This window comes from Tricharina praecox, assembly GCF_024521635.1.
Source record: "Tricharina praecox strain CBS 144465 chromosome Unknown BZA05scaffold_11, whole genome shotgun sequence".
Classification (NCBI taxonomy): domain Eukaryota; kingdom Fungi; phylum Ascomycota; class Pezizomycetes; order Pezizales; family Pyronemataceae; genus Tricharina; species Tricharina praecox.
In genome coordinates this window covers 573,565-593,349 of record NW_026250413.1, presented here as the reverse complement: position 1 = coordinate 593,349, position 19,785 = coordinate 573,565, and the positions used below count along the sequence as shown (strand labels likewise).

General features: G+C 54.8%; 5 protein-coding genes across 5 annotated transcripts; 1 reads left to right on the top strand and 4 right to left on the bottom strand.

Moving 5' to 3' along the window:
- Nucleotides 1-687: 687 nt before the first annotated feature.
- Nucleotides 688-1,342, bottom strand: BZA05DRAFT_418518 (uncharacterized protein; the record flags this gene model as incomplete). The annotated part of the gene is made up of 3 exons (XM_051485528.1): nucleotides 688-884; nucleotides 1,041-1,124; nucleotides 1,285-1,342. The coding sequence occupies 3 exons, from the start codon at nucleotides 1,340-1,342 to the stop codon at nucleotides 688-690; spliced, it is 339 nt and encodes a 112-aa protein (XP_051339708.1).
- Nucleotides 1,343-2,826: 1,484 nt separating this feature from the next.
- BZA05DRAFT_397220 (uncharacterized protein) lies at nucleotides 2,827-3,223 on the bottom strand. The gene has a single exon (XM_051483591.1). The coding sequence runs from the start codon at nucleotides 3,206-3,208 to the stop codon at nucleotides 2,978-2,980; it is 231 nt and encodes a 76-aa protein (XP_051339707.1). The 5' UTR covers nucleotides 3,209-3,223; the 3' UTR covers nucleotides 2,827-2,977.
- A 973-nt stretch (nucleotides 3,224-4,196) lies between these two features.
- Nucleotides 4,197-5,586, bottom strand: BZA05DRAFT_39013 (uncharacterized protein). Its single transcript, XM_051482856.1, has 2 exons — nucleotides 5,313-5,586; nucleotides 4,197-5,210 (listed from the first exon to the last, which is right to left on the bottom strand). The coding sequence occupies exon 2, from the start codon at nucleotides 5,093-5,095 to the stop codon at nucleotides 4,418-4,420; it is 678 nt and encodes a 225-aa protein (XP_051339706.1). The 5' UTR covers nucleotides 5,096-5,210; nucleotides 5,313-5,586; the 3' UTR covers nucleotides 4,197-4,417.
- A 2,431-nt stretch (nucleotides 5,587-8,017) lies between these two features.
- Nucleotides 8,018-9,283, top strand: BZA05DRAFT_39001 (uncharacterized protein). The gene is made up of 2 exons (XM_051482841.1): nucleotides 8,018-8,696; nucleotides 9,003-9,283. Exons 1-2 carry the CDS (start codon nucleotides 8,188-8,190, stop codon nucleotides 9,028-9,030), a joined length of 537 nt encoding a protein of 178 aa, XP_051339705.1. The 5' UTR covers nucleotides 8,018-8,187; the 3' UTR covers nucleotides 9,031-9,283.
- A 5,550-nt stretch (nucleotides 9,284-14,833) lies between these two features.
- On the bottom strand, nucleotides 14,834-18,348 carry BZA05DRAFT_425506 (uncharacterized protein; the record flags this gene model as incomplete). Its single annotated transcript, XM_051485963.1, has 9 exons — nucleotides 14,834-15,219; nucleotides 15,411-15,615; nucleotides 15,674-15,842; nucleotides 15,905-15,938; nucleotides 16,008-16,241; nucleotides 16,341-17,081; nucleotides 17,425-17,533; nucleotides 17,888-18,136; nucleotides 18,229-18,348. 9 exons carry the CDS (start codon nucleotides 18,346-18,348, stop codon nucleotides 14,834-14,836), a joined length of 2,247 nt encoding a protein of 748 aa, XP_051339704.1.
- Between the last annotated feature and the right edge of the window lie 1,437 nt (nucleotides 18,349-19,785).

Here is a 19,785-nt window from a genome sequence, read left to right as displayed (position 1 = left end):
AATTCCACACAAAAGCTAATTGGGCGGGATGAGGAAGGATAAACCGAGTTGTTGATCTGGCGAGGCCACCGTGGAAGCGATTCTGCCGGGAAGATGACTTGTGAGAAATCTTGGAGGGCGGTCGAAATCACGTCTGAACGGTAGGAGAAGAAGGAAAGAGGAAAACGGATGAGGGCGGGCGAGACGAGAGTTTTATATTGGAGTCGGGGCGGGCGGCTCGAAGCACGAACAGGGCGATATGGAGCGTGAGCAGCAGAGCAGAATTGGGAAGGGCAGGGCGCGCAAGGGTTCGCTGGGGGGGTGGGGAGGGGGGGGAGGGTTGTGGGAAGCGGCGGAAAAGGAATTGGTTTACTCTAGTTTTTTCTTTCTTTCTTTTCTTTTATTTTTCTTTTTTTTCTGGGGGGGGGGGCAGGAAGAGCGGCGCGGTGGAGTTTTTGCGACCATTGGGGGGAGGTGAACTCTGCTGAGCTCGCGGCGGCGCTAGCGTGAGTACATTAGTTTTTCTGGGTTGGTTCTGCTCTAGCGACACCCACACGGGTTGTCAGGGAATATCTAATGCATGCAAGTCCAGGGCAGGCAGCAGACAGGGCAGGGGCAAAGGACACTGGCGAGGGCAGGATAGCGTCACTGACAAGGGTAACGGAACAGAAGGCGGAAGGGGCAGAGGGGAGCAGGGGCAGACCAGACCTAGTGGGCCACCGGCCGGGAGCAAGATAGCGCCTGCGGGGGGGTATCGAGGAAGCAGAGTTCTGCCTGCGGGGGGGTACCGGGGACACAGAATCCTGCGTCCTCCTTCGGCTGGGGGTTATCGGGGAAGCAGATTCCTGTCTGCGGGGGGGCATCCTCCTCCTGCTGAGGGTATCGGGGAAGCAGAATCCTTCGCCCTGCTCCCCCGGGCATCAGAGTTTCCACATCACAACAACAACAACAGCAACCACAACAGGCTCCGGTAGCACGCACTCGCCCTAACAAAAAAGCAAAACTCACAAACAGAAAATCATCACCGATAGCTACTCTGCTATTACTACTCACTTGCCTACCCTGTAGAAACCTGACGGAAAGGGATCTCTTCTGTTTCGCGGACGCGGTGATGCAGTGGCCGATGGATATCAGTCGGATAGCGGCTAGCGTGAAAGGAAAGCGACAATCTCTGTCTTTTCATGCGCTTCTCCGTGTGTATGTAGCTCTCTCTCGGCCTTTGCCGCCGATGTCTCTTTCGTCGTTTTGCGAATTTCGCCATCGGCCTGGCCGTGGAAGGAAGCCCTGACCCAGTTTCTGGCTCACCTCGAAGCCAGAAGCCAGAAGCCAGAAGCCAGAAGCCAGAAGCCCTCCCCCGCTCCATGGCAGAAGCCAAGTTGGCCTGAAGACAAAAAAAAGAGACTTCATCTTGGCCTGGCCAGAACGGTAGAGAGACACGTCCAACACTCGGACGAGGCCTTCCAACCCAACTGGCCTCAACCCAGCTCAACCCATCCCAACCCAACCCAAAACCTCAAATTCAGATCCGGATCCAAATCCAAATTTCCAACCCCCGAGCGCCGGAGCAGAAACACGAACAGAAACAGAAACAGAAACTCCCCCAGATGTTGGCCCGCCTCCCGTAGTGCCCCGGAAGTGGGGTGCAGCAATCACATCGCATCCATCCATCCTTCCCTCCCTTCCCTTCCTTGCTGCCGAACAACCCGCACACACACAGGCACACACACACACACACACACACACACCTGCTCACGATTCGAGGGCGCGTATCTATGATATGTAGAGTAGCACCTAAGGGCAGCGTAGATGTGCAGAAGAAGAATCCGTACTATTCCGCATCGGCGTCGAGGCTTTCACGCTTCACGCTTCACGCTTTACAAGTCGGTGGTGGTGGTGTCGGTGGTCGGTGGTGGCGGCGGACTTGTCGACGGAGCTGCTGCTGCAGCAGCTATCTACCTGTCTATCTATCTATCGCGGTATGTATGTTTGTATGTAGCAAAGTGCCGCATCGAAAACACGCCCCATCCATCCATCCATCCATACATCCATCCATGCATGCCATGCCATGCCATGTTCGATCGCAATCCCCGGCGGCAGTAAGGTAGAGTATCTAGAGTATGTAGAGTACTATACGTGCAGGTAAACTCCAGCCAGCTGCCAGGTGCTTGTTGAGAGCCGCCTGCGAAGTGAGGGAGGGAGGGACGAACGAGGGAACGAGCGAAGGAACGGACGAACGAGCGGACGAACAGACGAGCGAAAGAAGTCGCTCACTCATCCATCAGCATCCCGCTCCGAACCCGACTCCCGAGTATGTGTGTATGTAGGACAGGGCAAAGTCCGCGATGTATCGCACTTGGAGCACTTGGAGCCTGGAGGTAACTACGATCAGGACCACACACAGTCAGCCCTCAGAGCAGGAAGTACTACATGGAGTAGAGTAGGCAAGTCCAGGTCGGTTTCGCCGAACAAGGAGTTTTGCGAGATGGATGGCCCAGCCAAGCGAAGCTCCGGATATCTCCCCACGCACAGCACTGTGGAACCCATCCTCCACCACCGTCGCCGCCACCACAAACCACCGCTCCCCCACACCGCTGAAATCCCACTTCCCTTTCCCGACCACCCACCCACACCCACACCCACACACATCCACACCCACACCCGGTACTCACATATGTAGGACGCCCAGAGCCCAGAGCCCAGAGGCCATCAGCAATTGGGCCTCGTGGTTGGTTGGAGGGCGCCGCGCCGTCCGTCTGACATCCCAATCGGCGTCATTGGATTCGAATTAGCTGTGGTTCAGTGGTGGTAGTACCGTAGTAACTATCTAGCAGTATCATAGTCGCAAAAGCCCGTCCGCCCGCCGCCGGGAAAGGCAACAAAAAAAAAGGGAAAAAGGAAAAGGAAAAGGAAAAGAAAGGAAAAGAAAATATTCTCGGTTCATCTCATCCATCTAGAGTATCAAGCGGGCCATCAATCAGAATCAGAATCAGTTGCCCGTTTACGTTCCCGCGCGACCCGGCCAACCACAACGAGCGCAGACCAGGGCAGAGATGACCTTCGACACCCGAGATATCTCCATATGCGGGCGCGGATGAACAGGGACAAGAGCGAGGAGAGCAAGAGCAAGAGCAAGAGCCAGCCGGGAAAGAAGGGAAAGAAGAAGAAAAAAATGAAGCCGGACGCAGATGAGAAATAATGAAATGATATCGATTTCCGGGAAAACGCGCATCCCCGGAAGAATCGTGATGGAGTGCGGTAGAGTAGAAGGAGGGCTTCGAACTCCGTCATCTCACCCACCACCACCACCACCACCACCACCACCATCAATACCGCCACCACCACCAGCTCGTCGTCCACTACCACCAAACCGGTACCACCACCACCCACTCCTCCTCCTCTGCCGATGATTATACGAACGTTGCGCTCGGAAGCTTCTGTGCTCTCTGCTCTCTGCTCTCCGCTTGTATGTAACTACGGGTGCTCCGCACACTCGCCACGGTATCCGCGGTGCCGCACAGTGGTATCCATTGATGGCAATGATGCCCATAGCATGGCATGGTGGAACCGGTACGATCAATCCCCAGATAAGATGGTAATCGACCGAGAAGGATTACCGCACATCGCACACACCGCACACACAACTGCTGCTGCTGCTGCTGCTGCACGTAGACGTAGTGAAGCCAGTACAGTACGTTATGTAGTGTATGTAGTGTAAATTATGTAGATAGATTGGCCAGATTTGCCATGGAAGAACTCAATCTGCGCACACACCACCACTTCCACCAGCATCACACCACCACTGCGGACAATACTCTAGATATATCCTTTTTGTTTGGCTTCCCAGTATCCAGTATCCAGAATCCAGAATCCAAACTTTCGATGCGCACGCACGCACGCACGCAGACAGGCAGGCAGGCAGACGAGGAATGGAAAGGTGGAAAGGTTACCTCTGGTCTGGTCTGGGAATTGAACTGCGTACATATGACCCGTCAATGATGCGCTTTCCCAGCCCCCCCACTTCATCCGTCAGTCCGTCTGGCCGCCCACTCTGCCCCTCCACTCCTCATGATCCTCATGATCGTAGTTTGCAGTTTGCAGTTCGCAACCAATCCGAAGGAACTGCGAACATGGTGATGTGAAGCTCGAAAGGAAGTAAGGAGGGAGGGGGAGGGGGAGGGGGAGGGGTGGTATAGGATAACGAACAGGCAGGTCGAGGTATATAGGCTCGGTAACTACGCGTGGAGGTGGGGGGAGGAGGGGGGGGGTATGAACCTACACTCTACTCTACTCCACGGCGCGCGGTACTTACAGTACTGTAACTGCTTGGCTACCAGGTAACGCTGTATGTGCAAACCAACCTGTCGTTCGCGATCGCAGGCAAATAAATTACATTATGTAGAATACTTGGTACCAAGACGTTTCGGTTTCGACTTTTGTTTCAACGCTTTGCTTCCTTCCTCGTCGTCTTGCTCTTTCCTCCGAGGAGGAGCGGGGACTCCTCGCAAGGGAGGAAGTACATGCCCAGGTGGGCGAGATTCAGGCAGGCAGGCCGACGTCGACCTTGACCTCGACCTCCTCTTCTCGTCACTTGTCCCCGAAGTGACGAAGCCTGAAGGGACGAGACGAGACGAAAACCCTGGCCCCAGTTCATAGAAATTATAGATACTCTATTCTGCTCTGGGTACTCTATCATATAATCCAGACGGCGGTTCGGTGCAACATGCCTGCCTGCCTGCCTTGCCAATCCAATCGCACCTTCCTGTCGGCGATTCCATCTCCACCTCCTCCAATTGCTCTTCGACGCCTTCGACGCAGCCGCAACCCGGACGGAACCCGAGCGGTACATACGGTACCCAGAGTTCTCAGTGGATGCTAGATGGGACGGCGGATGTAGCATAGCATTGTGGTAGTCCGAACCAAGCGGGCAAGCCCAGAACGTACTGTCCATACGGTAGGAACCAGAATTCGGCACCACCAGGCCGAGATATCCCAATACGAACGCGTTTTGTTTTTTCTTTTCTATGTACCACTCTCGAAACGGAAAGAAAAAGGAAAAGGAAAAGGAAAAGAAAAGGATACGCTCGACTCGAGAGAGAGACTCTCTCGCGAGTAGCATCTAGACTCCAGAGCCGACTCCAGCGAGGCAAAGGCAAAGGCAAATGCAAAATCGCTTCTTCGGTTCGATCGCGATCCCTGCTATTCCTTGCCTTTGCCTTTGCCTTTGCCTTTGCCTTTGCCTTTGCCTTTGCCTTTGCCTTTGCCTTTGCCTTTGCCTTTGCCTTTGCCTTTGCCTTTGCCTTTGCCTTTGCCTCTGCCTCTGCCTCTGCCTCTGCCTTTGCCTTTGCCTTTGCCGCTGTGTAGCACACTTGCATCCCACCTTCCCCGACCTCTTGCTCTTCCTCCACCGCTTGTTGCTCCTCCATCCTGAAATCCACCCTGAAATCCAGAAGCATGCATGTCCATCCAATGAAATATGATGGAATTCGCTGAAGAATTCGCGCTCACGTTCAAGTCCGCGTCTTCCCTGAGTCCTGATTGAAATCGGCCGTCTGTGCTACCGATGACGCGACTGTGTGATATGCCACTCTGCTCTACCACCCCGCGACATCGTATCCAGCCCCCCCCCCCCCCCTCCACCCCCCCTCCACCTCCACCACAATTGTTTTGCCGCCCACAGAAAGAAGAAAAGAAGCTGGGTTGGTACGATACCAGAGTTGGTAGTAGTAGAGTCTGGTAAGGTATGGTATGGTAAATAGTGGTTACCAACGCCCAGGTACTAGACCTGTAACTATCGTGGAAGCTATCGTGGAGTGGCTATCGTGGAGTATGGAGCAGTTACCAACGCCCAGGTACTAGACCTGTAACTAGAGTATCGTGGAGTTGGAGCTGTTGGAGCTGTTGGAACGGTTGGAACTTGGCGAGCTTTGGGTAGAGTACTCTGGGTTACTAGATGCTCTAGGTATTCTAGATAGAGAGAGCCCCGTGCGACGTTCTACGTAGATGTAATCAATCCACCCATTACGACCAGCCCACCACGGCCCCGCCGCGGGGAATGAGGGAGTAGTACCAAGTACTTGGCTATGTAGCAGTTACAGTCGTACACCGAGAACTAGAACTGGAGTTGTCTGTGGTTGGATGAGCCTTGAAGGACCGGCCAGACAGTCCATGCTTACCTACCGACTCCTACATGGACCATCACTCACATTCCCAAACACTCACTCAGCCACCCACTCCCGTCGACCCCCTCCCACTCCCGTCGACCCCGCGATCAAGGACGAGGACCAGACGATAATCTGCACAGGGGGGTAGTGGGGGGCAGGAAGTCCGCAGGGAGCCGGAAGCTGGAAGCTGGAAATGTGGACACGAGAGCTGGAGGCGTATGTGTGTATGTACATAATGTATGTATCCGGTAGGCAACGCAAGGGAGGGATGGATGTATCTATGGGGCTGGAGGTACGGTACTCTACCTACTGTACTCGTACTACATGTTCTCTACCCAATCACCTACGGCACTATGTAGGTAGTATGTGGACTTTGGATGCTGGGCACTGGATGCTGGAGGGAAGCCCTGCGTCTGTCGAGATTCGTCTCCGGTGGCGTAGGTATTTGGGCATGTATGATGTATCCAAGTACCGAATTCCCTCTACTGACCCCCACTGCACCGCACTCTCGAATCTCGATCCGAACATCTACGCACGGCGTGGGGTGTGGCCATGCGCAGCGTCGGCGAAGGGTGCAGTGTGCAGTGTGCATCACCGTACCCGGCGCCCGCGTACCTACGGTAGAGGGCAAAAAAGAGCTCACGCACATACATGCTCACGCACACACATACACACGACATCACGCGGCGCGGTACGGCGCGGTGCGGCGGGAGGAGGATTCGGGGACCACACAGTGCCCACAGTGGATGCACGGCTGGAGTGGAGCTGAATTCGCTCAGAGACAAGACACAAGACAAGCTTCTTCTACACACTGCAAGATGCAACTCGCAAGAGGCAAGATGCAAGACGGGATGCACTCCGTGCATATCCCATAGGCGGATGATGGACGTGGGTTGATGGGTACGTTGATGGGAACGTTGATGGTACTTGCTCACCTACTACCGTGGTTGGTACATAGCCCACCACCCACATACGAGTACGTACCGTATGCAGGCAGGCAGGCAGGCAGACAAGTCTGCGTGACGGTACGGTCCGGTTGGCTCGCGGCGACGTCGAAGCTCAAACCCCGAAGCTCGAAGCTCCAGACGGAGAGACCGCGTGGGGCCAGTCTCGGGAGTTGCACTCTACACACACACACATACGCATACACCTTAACTGACCTTACCTTACGCCTTGCTGGGATTCGCAACTCGACCGCAGCAGTGGATCATGCTTGCCGCTGCAGAAGAAGTTTCTCTGCAGCTGGCGTAGAGGGTGTCTCTCTCTGTCTCTCTCTCTCTCTCTCTATCCTGCGGCTGTTGTTGGAGGGAGGTTTTTCCGGCTGCCCCGCAGGCGAGGCGACGCGAGGGTGGTGGGGGGTGTGGATGAGACGACGGGGAAGAGGGAAGGAGGGAGGGGTGGGAGTGGAGGGGGGTGGATGGAGGGGTATGTAGAGTATCGAGGGGAGGACCGGGAGGGAAACATCAGCACCATCATCATCATCGTCATCATCGCAAGATCGGGACACCTCTTACGTCTGCCCTCGAGCATTCTCCGTTTCGCTTGGGATGCGCGATATTCTGATACCCGCGAGCCCGGCGAGGCAGCTCTCTCTCTCTCCATCTCTCTCTTCTCTTTGTCTCTCTCTCGCGTGTCTTCCCCGCGCGCACGCAAGTGGTTTCCATCTGACACAGCACACCGAAAGAGGCAGATCCTCAGGTAACCCATCTTCGGCGCCAACCCAGCCTCTCAGTTCCAGCCTCCCTCGTCGCAGCGCCCGGTGACCGAGATACGTAAACGATTACATACCACCACCGGCACCGGCCCGGCATCGCACCCCCACCGCTTGTGTTTTCCCTTCCTGGTTGGTCGGCCTCTTCATCTTCTTCTGCTTCTTCTTACCCGGTTACGAACGAAAACATGCCAAACTTACTCTGTGGTATGTCCGTACTCTACGTACTCTACATACCCACCAGCACCGAGTGAGCCTTGCGTTGGTTCCGAGCAGAGGGAAAAGTGGCGACGACGTCGGCGACATAAGCCAGCCAGCCAGGCCAGCCAGGCACGCATGCACGGTGCCGAGTTCCCACGTCGTCGCCCCCCCCTCCCCCAGCCATCTCACCCACCACCACTAATCTACTCTACCACCACCACCACCACCACCACCCACACCCAATCCGGACTCCATCCCATCCTTCCCCGCCGTCAATTCCGCGCGGGCCGGGTTGGCAGACACCCAGCAACTCCGACGTTCCGTCCACCGCCCACCACCACCCACCGCCGTCGCCGCCGCCTGCGAGCCCGATTTGGTCGAAGCTCTCTTCCCCTCTTCCCCTCTGCCCCCCAGGCCAGACAGCTGCCGGATTACCCTCGCGACAAACACTTCGATAACTCTCTCTCTCTCATTTCACTGCCGAGAGTGCCGAGCGAGGGATTTTCCCCCTCCCATCTTATTCCTTTGGGATTGGATAATTCCGCCCTATCCCACGATCGGATTTTTTCTCTTCTCTTTTCTTTCTTGCTCTCTCTTGCCCTCTCTCTCTCTTTCTCTCTCTCGCTCTCGCACAGGACTACGAAGTAAGTGGTTACTCTAGTACCGTAGAGTACCACCCCTTTTTCGGTGAAATTGCGATGATGAAATATCCTCCCGTGGACACGTGCCGTCGGATTTTTCCATCCACGGCCGAACAGACTCCAGAGTGTTTAGGGTAGGTACTTTGGTACTATTCCAGCCTCCAGGGTGCTATTCTAGGGGAACTACTCTAGAGACTTTATTGCTAGTAAAGTATTCGTTGAATCGTCGCTGGGGCTGTTGGACAGCTGGGGTTGCTAGGCTTGCACTACCAGAAGCGTTCTGTGTTTTGATATTGACATCACGATAAGCGATAGCCAGAAGAAGGCGACTACCTAGAGTGCCCTATACTCATTCGCGCCACTACTCTAGTTGGGACGGTGGAGTACGGACCAGGCGGCGCACAAACTACCATACCACTACCGTTACTACCACTACAACAACCACCGCCACCGCCGCCACTACCAACATCATCGTCAGCAAGCCTATCATGTCACACAATTGTCATTTGTCCGTCCAATGCGAAGCTTCGGCATCACAGGAGATATGTGCTCTACTCGCATACACGTCGACAGCTTAGCTTCGATTCGAGCTATCATCACGACGCTCATGTTGACGTGCAAGTGCTGAGTGCTCCTCCGCGGAACGGACTCTCCCTTCAATCCCGAAACGGCACGACTTGACAACTTGACAACGACAACGAAGCTCAGGAAAGGGGCCACTCGGCCTGCACCATACTCTACATACATGCATACCGGCGGATCGCAACCATGGTGCTTCTGCAGGATGATGCTGCTGCTGGCTGCTGGTTGACGGTAGTAAGCTACCTACCTACATACCCACTCTAATCAAGCTTCGTCGGGGCTTCTCGAAGGCTTCCTTTCAGCGCTCCCCCAGTAGCTCCGCTCGGCCCCCTCCCCACCCCCATACCTGTCAGAAATGCACCGGGCGGGATGGATATGGATCCGGAAGGAACAGACGGCGCTGGTGCTGGGGACAAACAACAGCTGGCAGTCTGGTCCGAGAAGGGCATTTGAGTTGAGTGAACAGCGCCGGCTGCGGCCGAGCTAGCCGGCCCACGCCAGCCAGCACCGACGCACCGTTAGTCGGTCGGTGGGGTGGAGTGGTATTGAAGCGTCGTCGACGAGACCAGCCTGTGTGTGTACCTACTTGTACCTACAGTAGCCGTAGTTACCGTGGAGTACGGTATTCTAGTGGTGCAGCAGCAAGCAGATAGTCAGGTACAGCCGTGTCCGTCACCCACATAGCATACACAAGTTTCCTGGGGAACCCCGACCGTACATATCTACGTGACATACATAAGTGTTGTACACACATGGCACGTAGGTAGAGCTGCTACCGCGCCGTCCGGCTCGGCATGGAACTTCCGGAGAAGTATCCGGGTGTCTGTGGTCTGTTACTAGTCCTCTACTAGTGGAATCTTTTTTTTCCCTCTTTCTCTTTTTCTTTTTTTTCTGCCTGGTCGGCAGCGACGGAACCCGCAAGCACGCAGGGCGCTTGCGTCGCTTGTCATTTCCCGTCCGTTGGCGGTATCTGCATTTTGTATGGGTGGGGGGGAGGGAGGGTGGAAGGGTGGAAATCCTTTTCGCCGCCCACCGCCGCCGCCGCACTGCGGTGCACTGCGGTGGCTGGGGATTGGGATGGGGGATGGGGGGAGCCCAGAAGCGAGGCGCGCGAGCGAGCGATGTGAGGGAATTTCGTGACCACTCTACTCTTACTCTACTCTAGATGCTCTCTAGATGCTAGAGTACGGTAGAGGGCTGGATGTGGGAAGTATGTAGAACGGTAGAGGCCAAGAGCTCGAGAGTTCGAGCGCGGGCTTTGTGGCGATTGTTCGCCTTCCGCCTCCCCCAAGACAGTGAGAAATGTAGGTAAGAAAGTGAGTGAGAGAGAAAGTAAGAGAGAGACAGAGGGTGAGAGGGAAAAAGAGAGAGGTATTTCCGAATCGGGCTCTAGCCGTCGAATCTCGAATCCTCTCAGGCTCTCACGGCTGCCTCCGTTTTTGCCGCTGCTGCGATGGATGGCTGGATGGCTGGTCGACGGCCTGTGCTACGCAGAGTGCGGTACGGTAGAGTCTACACCCAGCTGCCAGGCCCCATACAGCCTATTCTCGAGACGGGGGGGGGGGGGGGGGTAATTCTTCCATCCAATCCGTCACGCCTCACCACTCACCCACCCATCACCCATCGAACTCCCCCATCGATCGCATCGTCGCATCCACCGTCGCAACCAACCCGTCAGACGACTCGTGCATCCGTCAATCGTACATACTCTATGTAGCCAAGCCCTTACTACCATACTCTGTGTACTCTATTGAGCAATTCCATATGTCTCGAAGGAACCCCCTCATGTCTGGGCTCGTCGCACATACACAACGTACATAACCTTTCGTCCGCGCGCCTACATACGTTATGTATGTGTGTAGAGTACGAGCAACGAAATCCCTCGTTCACGATGATGATGTCCACTGGCTACTGGCTACTATTCCTATAGGGTACACAAAACACTCCCCACTTTTTAACTCTTTACACGACCCCAAACTCCCCCACTCCCTTGTATCCGCCTTGGCCTTGGCTTTGGCTGGCTGGTAGGTCCGGTATGAGGTAGAAACGTAGAAAGGTACGAATACGCACGCACGTCGCACACGTCGCGTCCATCCGTCTGTCCGTTTGCACGCATCACGCATCACGCGTCACGCTGGCGCAGTGGCGCCGCGGAGTATCCCCAACATCGAGACATCGGGATGTCGGGAAATCGGGCCCATACCGGCCGTTACATACCTCATCGTATGTATTGTTACATACGGTCCGTGAGACCGCCCGCCCGCGAGCGAGCCTGTGTGCCTGAGTGCGTGCGTGCGTGCGATCCCATGTAGCGATCACGGTCCACAAGCCATACCTCGCGAGTCACCTCGCGAGTCGCCGGAAATTATCCGGGTTATATATACTCTACATACCTACCGGTACCTATCTAGAGTAGAGTGCTCCTTGGTAAACACCGCAAATTACATCCGCTCGGTCGCTCGCCGCCGTTGGCGATATCGTGATTTTCTCCTATCTGCTAGTTTTACTCCACTGGTCTGGAGGGCGATGATGGGGAGGCTGGCTGCGCTGCGTTGGCAGCCCGTGCACTGTGAAGTCCGTCCGTTCCGCTGGTCTACACGGACCCTCTCTTCTACTGCCATCCCACTGCCCTCCAAGTGACACTCCTACATACCCCCCCCCCCCCCCCCGACCCACCACCGACCCGCCTGGCACCGACCCACCTACATACCACCGGCCGACTGCCCGAAGACCTACCTACCCAACTGACGGAAGGACGCGCCTGAGCAGAGTGAGCAGTGAGCACTGAGTGAGCAGTATGTAGAATAAGTGCCCGCCCGACGTCATGTCGGAACCCCCGGCGATCCCGGAAATTGCATCGCGAGACTGCCACGTCGCCTGCGCGGTATTCTGCGTGTGTATCTAGAGTATCTAAGGAGAAACGCCAAGTGTTTCTGTTACCTACTAGTAGTCTCCCCCGACCACCCCGACCACCCCGACTACCCCGGGCCGAGTTGGAGGATGCGGTGGTGGAGGATGCGGTGGAGAAGGAGAAGGCGGTGGATGCGGTGGATGCGGTGGATGTGGAGGTGGATGTGGATGTGGAGGCTCGGAGCTGGGGGCCGGAAACGGGTGTAGCGGGACTGGGGGACTGGGGGAGCGCTTGGTGCGTATGTTGATGTGTGTAACTATGACTTATGGATGTTTGTAGGTATTTGCTTGCCTATCAATGTGCTATGCACGGTTGGTGTGTAGGTACTTGTGCACTCGGCGTATCGCGTCGTATCGTGTTGTGTTGTGTTGTGTTGTGTTGTGTTGTATCGTACATACCCGTAGGGGACGAGCGGGCTGGCCGAGTGCTCGATTGGCTGGCTGGTCTTCTCGCCGACTGATCGGCCCACTGACTGACTGGTTGTCACGCCGCAACTCCCCCATATGTAGCCACACAGGTATGTACTTGAGTACTTGGGTACTATGCAACGGCTCCACTCTACACAACCCACAAGCCGGCGGGCATCACCGATTCTCGGTTCTCGGCGCTCACTGCTCAGCGCTCACTGCTCAGCGCTCAATACTCGGCACAAAGGCCGTAGAAAGTCTACTGACCACTGACCATGTCCATGACCACCGACCAGACCACAACCGTGACCACTAGATTACATACATACAGCAGAGCAGAGCAAAGTACGGTAGTCAATTGAAGTCTAGCCCTGCGGCCAAGACAGAAGAAGAGAAACGTAAAGGTAAAGGTAAAAGCACCGTAAAGGAGAAAAGACAACAGGGGAGGGGGGGTCATAACTAATTCATTACGAAACGCCGATGATGGAGATGATGAATATCGCCGCCCCACCACTCACACATAACGGCTAGTACCTACACAAATACATACACGTATATTTACATAACCAACCAACCAACCAACTACCTATCTGCATAATAATCTACGTACACATATCTGCATACACATATGATATGATAGATATCTGCATTCGCCGAAGAGCCCGGAGAGACATGTCAATCTCCCCCTTCTCCTAGGTAAATACACAGGTACATACGTCGGAAGCGCGCAATCGGAGGAGGATGAGGAGGATGGCACTGGAATGTACTGGACTACACTTGACTGGCCTCCTCCCGGGGTTGCCGCGGTCGTGATATTCTAGGTACATGCTTCTACCTCAGACATCTACCTCAGACATCTACGTCTCCGTGAGCGCGGGCCAAGATCTTCTGCATCGTTGTGTACGTATACATACTTCCATACTTACATACACATACGCAGGTAAGTGGGTATCATAGTACATGGAGTACGGTAGATATCGATCTCCACCACCCCCACCACCACTACTACATATCACCACCACTGCCCCTGCGTAGGTGTATGTAGGATGATCTCGCGGGAATGCCGCCGCACCTCACTGCCCTGCCCTGCGTTATACATAGTATGATATCTAGATTGGATTCGATCCCCTCTCCGTCCCTCCCTTCCCATCCCAACAAACAAACAAACACACACGTACTCGGGTGTAAGGGTAAGTGCTGCCTCACCAGTTTTTCCCCCATACAACTTGGCGTTTTTCTCCCATACAATTTAGTCACAACCACTCACTCATTTGATTGTATCTGGCTTGGTGCACTCCTATTATAGATTAGCGCTTATGATTCGTAATGGTGGTGAGGCACCACTTATTGGCAGCTCCTGGTGCATGCGCATGCACACGAGCAGAAAGAAACAGAATACCTCCGAAGCGGTGAGACATGCCAATAGATGCCATGCCATGACAGGACATGAGTGGAAGAAAAGAAACCCGTCGCCGGCGTCAAGTTTAGAGTATCATACCAACTCCATTGCTCGGACGGAAATCAAAGAAAAAGAAACGCAAAAGAAACGAAACAGAAAAAACCTCCCATCCATCCATCCACTAGCCCCTCTCTCCGACCCTAAGTTATAGATACCGCAAAAGTGAAAAGAAAAAAAAAAGGTTCACCGATATTAAAATCCCCAACCCGCGTCCCCCGAAATAGGTACATAACATACGGTGGACTCTCCGTGTCTCCATGATTGAGCTCCGTGATTGAGCTCCGTGATTGAGCTCCGTGATTGAGCTCCGAATCACGGTGGAACGAGTACCAGTATGCTACATATCACACTTCTTGGCTACCATACCATAGCATCACGTACAACACCTATGGAAATAAAAGAACAAGTAAAAAAAGCAACAAAACCGCGATACAAGTCAAGTCAAGTCAAGTAAAAAGAACGCAGAATTCAAATGTGCCCGAGAAAAATTAAAAACGGCCCCCGTTCCCGAACCGCTATGCTATGCGCACGAGATGTGTGTGAGTATGTAGTGAGTGACGTCTTGCCGCCCGCCGCCCGTTTTCTTCCGTACCACCATTCGTTCTATCCATCAGAAGGAAGGACAGCAGACTTCAACCAACACGTAACACGCACGCGCACACACACGCCCAGACACACACACACACACACACATAGACTCCCATCCAATAATGCCTCGTCCCCTCCGTCATGCACTGCTATCGAATCGGAGCTTTTCTTCGCGTTTTTTTTTTGCTTTTGCCTATCGGCTAGATGGCGGCTGCGCCCCACCCTGCTGCTGCTGGAAGCCAGGGTACGGCTGCTGCTGCTGCTGCTGCTGGAACATAGGAATGGAGAACGGGAACCCCGCACCGAATCCCGGGGTAGGAGGCGCCACACCAACGTTGTCGCGGCCGCCTGGTGCTCCCTGCGTTCCACGTTGACCGGGATCCTGGCCTCCCTTGTGGTGGTCGTCCTTCCGCTTGTTGCCTCTGTGCGTGGGACCACCACCTCCTCCGCCACTGCCACCACCACTACCCCCACCTCCACCTCCACCTCCACCCCCTCCTCCTCCGCCTGCATGGGGATCGTGGGTGGATCGGGGCCCCTTGTTTCCACCCGAGTCCGTAGGGAATCTCTTGCTAATGGCTATATGATGAAATATGGTTAGCCATGGAACGTGTATGGAATATATGGAAGGGGGTGGTGGGTTCGGTGTAAAAGCGTGGTAGCGAATCGGATTAGCACAGGGAAGGGATAACCTTGCCCACGGTGGCCTGTAGTTGTGCCGATTGTGCATATATAGAGCGGAAAGTGATTGGTGGGTTGGCAAAACGTACCTTTGGACGAGACACCTTGGCCTATTTCAATGTCCGGTTCCTCCACACACATGCCGCCCTGCAGCGGCTGGCCTCCGGTGCCGCCGTACTCGGCTGAAACCATCCATCTCTGGTCTGCTTCGGTGAGTCGTTCAATCGGGATGACGCTGACACCCGTCTGGTAGTCACTACAGTCCCTCGGTCCGAATCCAACACCCCAGCGTGTCTGGGTAGTCCACCAATCAGATCGAAACACCAACCATGAAGGACTTCGGAGCACTTACCCTAAGCGTCATATGCTCGGTCCTATAAGTTTCCATGCCGGCCTTGGCCTTCACGGCGTCCTCCCGCGTAAGCATTTTGATGAACGCGTGGCGCTTGTCTTGGTTCACTATGCACGACTGCACCAGTCCATAGTTCTCAAACAGCTGTCGGAGTTCGTCGTCGCCAATCCTGCCGCGATGGTTAGCCTTGCGAGGTCAATTGATGGGCAACTGGATGATGTATGTACTCACGTAACGCCTCCAACGAACAGGGTCCGACTCAGAACTGCATTACAAGGAAAGTCAGTGGCTGTATCGCAACAAGGGGCATTCTAGCAATTGCAGTTATTCTCACCTCTAACACAGTGCGGGGGAATGTCGTCGGCAAACTGAACATTCCTTGAGACTTTCGGAAGCTCCCTTGGCGGGGGAGACGCCTGCGATCCTCCAGCCTGCGAGCCGCCAGCTCTGCCCTGGGGACTCCTGTCCTTGCGACGAGGAGAACTGCCCTTCCTTCCACGGTTTCGTCCGCCACGGGCTCCGCGCTCGCCCATTCCACCCATGCCTCGTCCGGGGTCGATATTGTTTCCTTCATATTCACCATACACAGGGCTGCGACGGCGGAATGAGGGAGGGGACCGGGGCTCTTCGCGGCCAGGAAACCTGCCCGGAGATCTTGATCTGCTACGACCACGTCTGGCAGCTCCATATCGAGGAGGAGACCGGGGAGGAGGAGAATAACCCCGCTCTCGGCCGCGTTGCTCGTTATTATTGTTGTTGAAAGCGTCCGGCGCCCGCGGTGCTTCGGCTTGGGAGAGGGCTGGCTGCTGCTGCATACCCATGGACTGTCCCCAAAACTGCTGCTGCTGCTGTTGCTGCTGTTGCTGCATTGGGTCGCCTGCGTTCGGCATTGGGAAGCCTTGTGCACCAACCGCTCCGCCAAGGAGAGCCTGCAAAGCGGGAGCCAGTTGGGTTACATTCTGCTGTAGTCCTGGCTGTTGGAGGAGCAACTGCAAGATCGCGAGCTGCTGCTCCATGCCCATCTGGGGCTGCTGCGGCTGCTGGGGAGCATTGAAAGGATACGCGGCCTGCTGCTGCTGAGCCTGAGCCTGAGGGTATCCGGTCTGCTGGGGCTGGGTTTGCGGATATCCAGTCTGCTGCTGGGGCTGGTTCTGAGGATACGCGGCCTGCTGCTGAGGTTGATTCGGATATCCAGCCTGCTGTGGGGATTGGTTCTGGCCATACATCTGCTGATAGGCACCAGCCATCTGGTTCTGGAAAGCCGGATGGCCATTCGCGTTGGGCGACGTCGACGTGTATGGCATAGGCCCGGGGGTGGCCGAGTGAAGCGGCGGGCTCAGCATGGGGGCATGGCCATTGGTCTGAGAACTGCCCATATTGTACTGGGCTACCGGAGCCGAGGCGGGTTCTGGCGCAGCGGTAGGATTCTGGTTCTGTTTCGCCATCTGAGCGATAGCCTGCAACATCGAAGCAACATTCGTGGTCGCGCCGGCAGTTTGTGGCTGGGGACGTTCATTATACCGCGCGTCTGCCTTGAGCTGCGGACGCGGCGGCGATCCTGGTGGCGTCGACGACTGGTTGTGACTAAGAACTACGCAGAGCAAAGGAGAATCATCAATTAGTTACCGGTTCAAAACTCGTGAAGGATGCGTAACGGCCGCGGTGTGTGCGGGCACGTCGTTTACTGCCTAACAGGGATGCCAACTCGGCGTGCATAGAGGGAGATGATTGTGACTGTAGGGCTGGCTTACTCGGCTGAAACATTGGACTTGCGTTCATCTTCCGCTTGACATCTGCAAGAACCTCTGGAGGAAATGTGGAACTCCGCTCCCATATAGCATACAGCTTCTCTATTTTGTCCTAGGCACAAACGAAAATGTGTAAGTGGGTTGTCTCTACACGTGTTGATACGGTGTCCACCAAAGAAAGCAGTGGGAGGTGGGGGGAAGGGTTTCATGGGAACGGATGTGGGGTATGGGGAGGATCGACGCAACGTCTGATCGTTGTCAGGACTGCCGCCTGCTGCTGCTGTGGTTGGCATTGGCGGTGACAGCCCGACTACAGCGGTGCGAGTATCCATCCTTATGGACCTATCATCGCGGGCCGTTTTCCCGTTTCGTTCCCGTTCCGTTCCCGTCCATCATCCCGTCCCATCCCACATCCCACGATTCCATCCCATCCATCCCATCCGTTCAGCAAAAATGATAAGCGTACCTTGTTTTCTTCCGGTGGAGCGTGCTGAAGAATGTCATTCATCAATGGGGGCAGCAGGTTGGTGATTCTAAACACACCCGCCGCAAAGGTACCATCCGGCGCCGCAGAGGAGACTTCTTGATGGTTCTTCTTGGCCTGGTCTAAGTACTTGCGCGCAATAGAGTCTACAACGTAGAGAGGACCTAGTTTATGTGTTCCGGGACACTTCTTGAAATGCGTGTACAGTTTCTGGATAATGACCGACTCAGACTATACAAACGATGGCAGGTCAGCTTCTATCCGTTACTGTACGCAGTGACTCATGCGCTGGCTGAATTGGAGCGGTGCTTTGGAGTGTGTACCTGAACATTGTTGACACTCAGTTCAGTGATGAAGGTGATTTTGGTTCCAGATACTCCCGGCGGTTTGGTATTCTGCATGGCCTGCAGAGCGGCTTCTAACTCTGTCACCACTGACGACATGGTGGTGTGGGGGAGAGGGGGGGGGGTTGTGTATGTATGTGGGGTGGGAGAAAGATAGAGACTCCGCGATTGATGGCCCAAGGTAGACTACCCCCGACTCGGGAACTTTTACGGCCGGTAAGAGCGCGTTGTGTGTTCTGCCTGGGAGGATACGGTAGTCCTACGATGACCTTTGGATTGTCGGGACCGAGGTCGCTTCAGACACTTTAATTGGAGCGCTCCTTCTTCTTCTCCTTCGTCTCCTTCTTCGTCCTCCTGCTTCCTTTACGGTATACGATCCTTTGAGCGCTGGGCTGTGCCGCGGAATTCAGGCAGAGCCGGAAAGAGAGGTTGATCAAATTGGCTCTTTTCTTTTATGTACGAGTACGTGGTAGACGCGTGACAAGAGCGCCGACAACAATCTAGGGATCGAAGCAACGACCAATAGTACACGCCAGCAGTAGCGAACAACTTTAGGGTTTCTTTGCGCGTGCGGGCTGAAGAGTTGTTGGATCAAGCAGGATGCAGTACGCGAGTTGATAAAGCGGCGGGGATTGCGCGCGGAATTGGCGGTGATTATCGGAGCAGTTGAGGGTGTCGGTTGTAATTGCGGAAGAGTATGGAGAAGTAGCGGTGGTGATGGTGGTGGTGAGTGTGGTGATGGTTGTGAGGAATGTGGTGGCGGTGGTTGTGGAGGTGAAAGTGGTTGTCGCCGAGCCGTGTAGAGAGAGGATGTTGTAGGGAGTGAGGTTGAAGCGCTTCGGTTGGAGCAAGATAGAAGGGAAGGGTTGGAGAACGAAGGACGAACTTAAAGGGATCCCCAACAGCAGTCATGTTCTGTTCTGTTTCAAAAGCAAATGGTCCGCCAAGACAACGTTCCGCTTAGAACTCAACGTGTGCGAGACAAGATATGTGACTTTTAAATGTATGGAAGTAGTATTAGAGGCATCGACAGGGTCCTGATGTATCGTTTGGGGGATTTTTACTAATTTCGATACATTTGTTTATGCGGGCATGAAGGATCGAGACGGGCATGCATGCGATGGCGCTACTGCATCACTATACATCACTCGGATTGCGCCGCAGCCACACGCAAGTGTTTCCCATTCGACCCAGATCAAGATTTAGAGCCTTTGTGGAAACGCGTTATCGCTTGCCTAGGCTGAGGGCTGGAGATGCAAGGCTGCTTTACTGAGCCTGTTATCGCAGCTGCAGATAGGACCAGGAAAAGTGCGTATATTGCCATAGTCTAGATACGCTGCCTATACGCAATTGATAACAAATCGTCGGGGGGTTGGGACCCTCGTAGCCAAAGGTGATACAGCATGAAGACGCTTAGACTAGAGTTTGCCCTGAGAGAGAGCATTGTTTGTTGTCACATACGGCTGTGTTACACTACGTACAGAGAAGGGTTCACCTTGTTTATCATACTCACTCATGTGGGGCTGCTAGTAGTGA

Excerpts from the sequence above, each read along its gene's own strand:
- BZA05DRAFT_39001 (XM_051482841.1), top strand. The coding sequence starts at position 8,188 with ATGCACGGTGCCGAGTTCCCACGTCGTCGCCCCCCCCTCCCCCAGCCA. Across the intron at positions 8,697-9,002 it reads CTCTCGCACAGGACTACGAA|CGATAGCCAGAAGAAGGCGA; the intron begins GTAAGTGGTTAC and ends CATCACGATAAG.
- BZA05DRAFT_397220 (XM_051483591.1), bottom strand. The coding sequence starts at position 3,208 with ATGCGCGTTTTCCCGGAAATCGATATCATTTCATTATTTCTCATCTGC.
- BZA05DRAFT_39013 (XM_051482856.1), bottom strand. The coding sequence starts at position 5,095 with ATGCTACTCGCGAGAGAGTCTCTCTCTCGAGTCGAGCGTATCCTTTTC.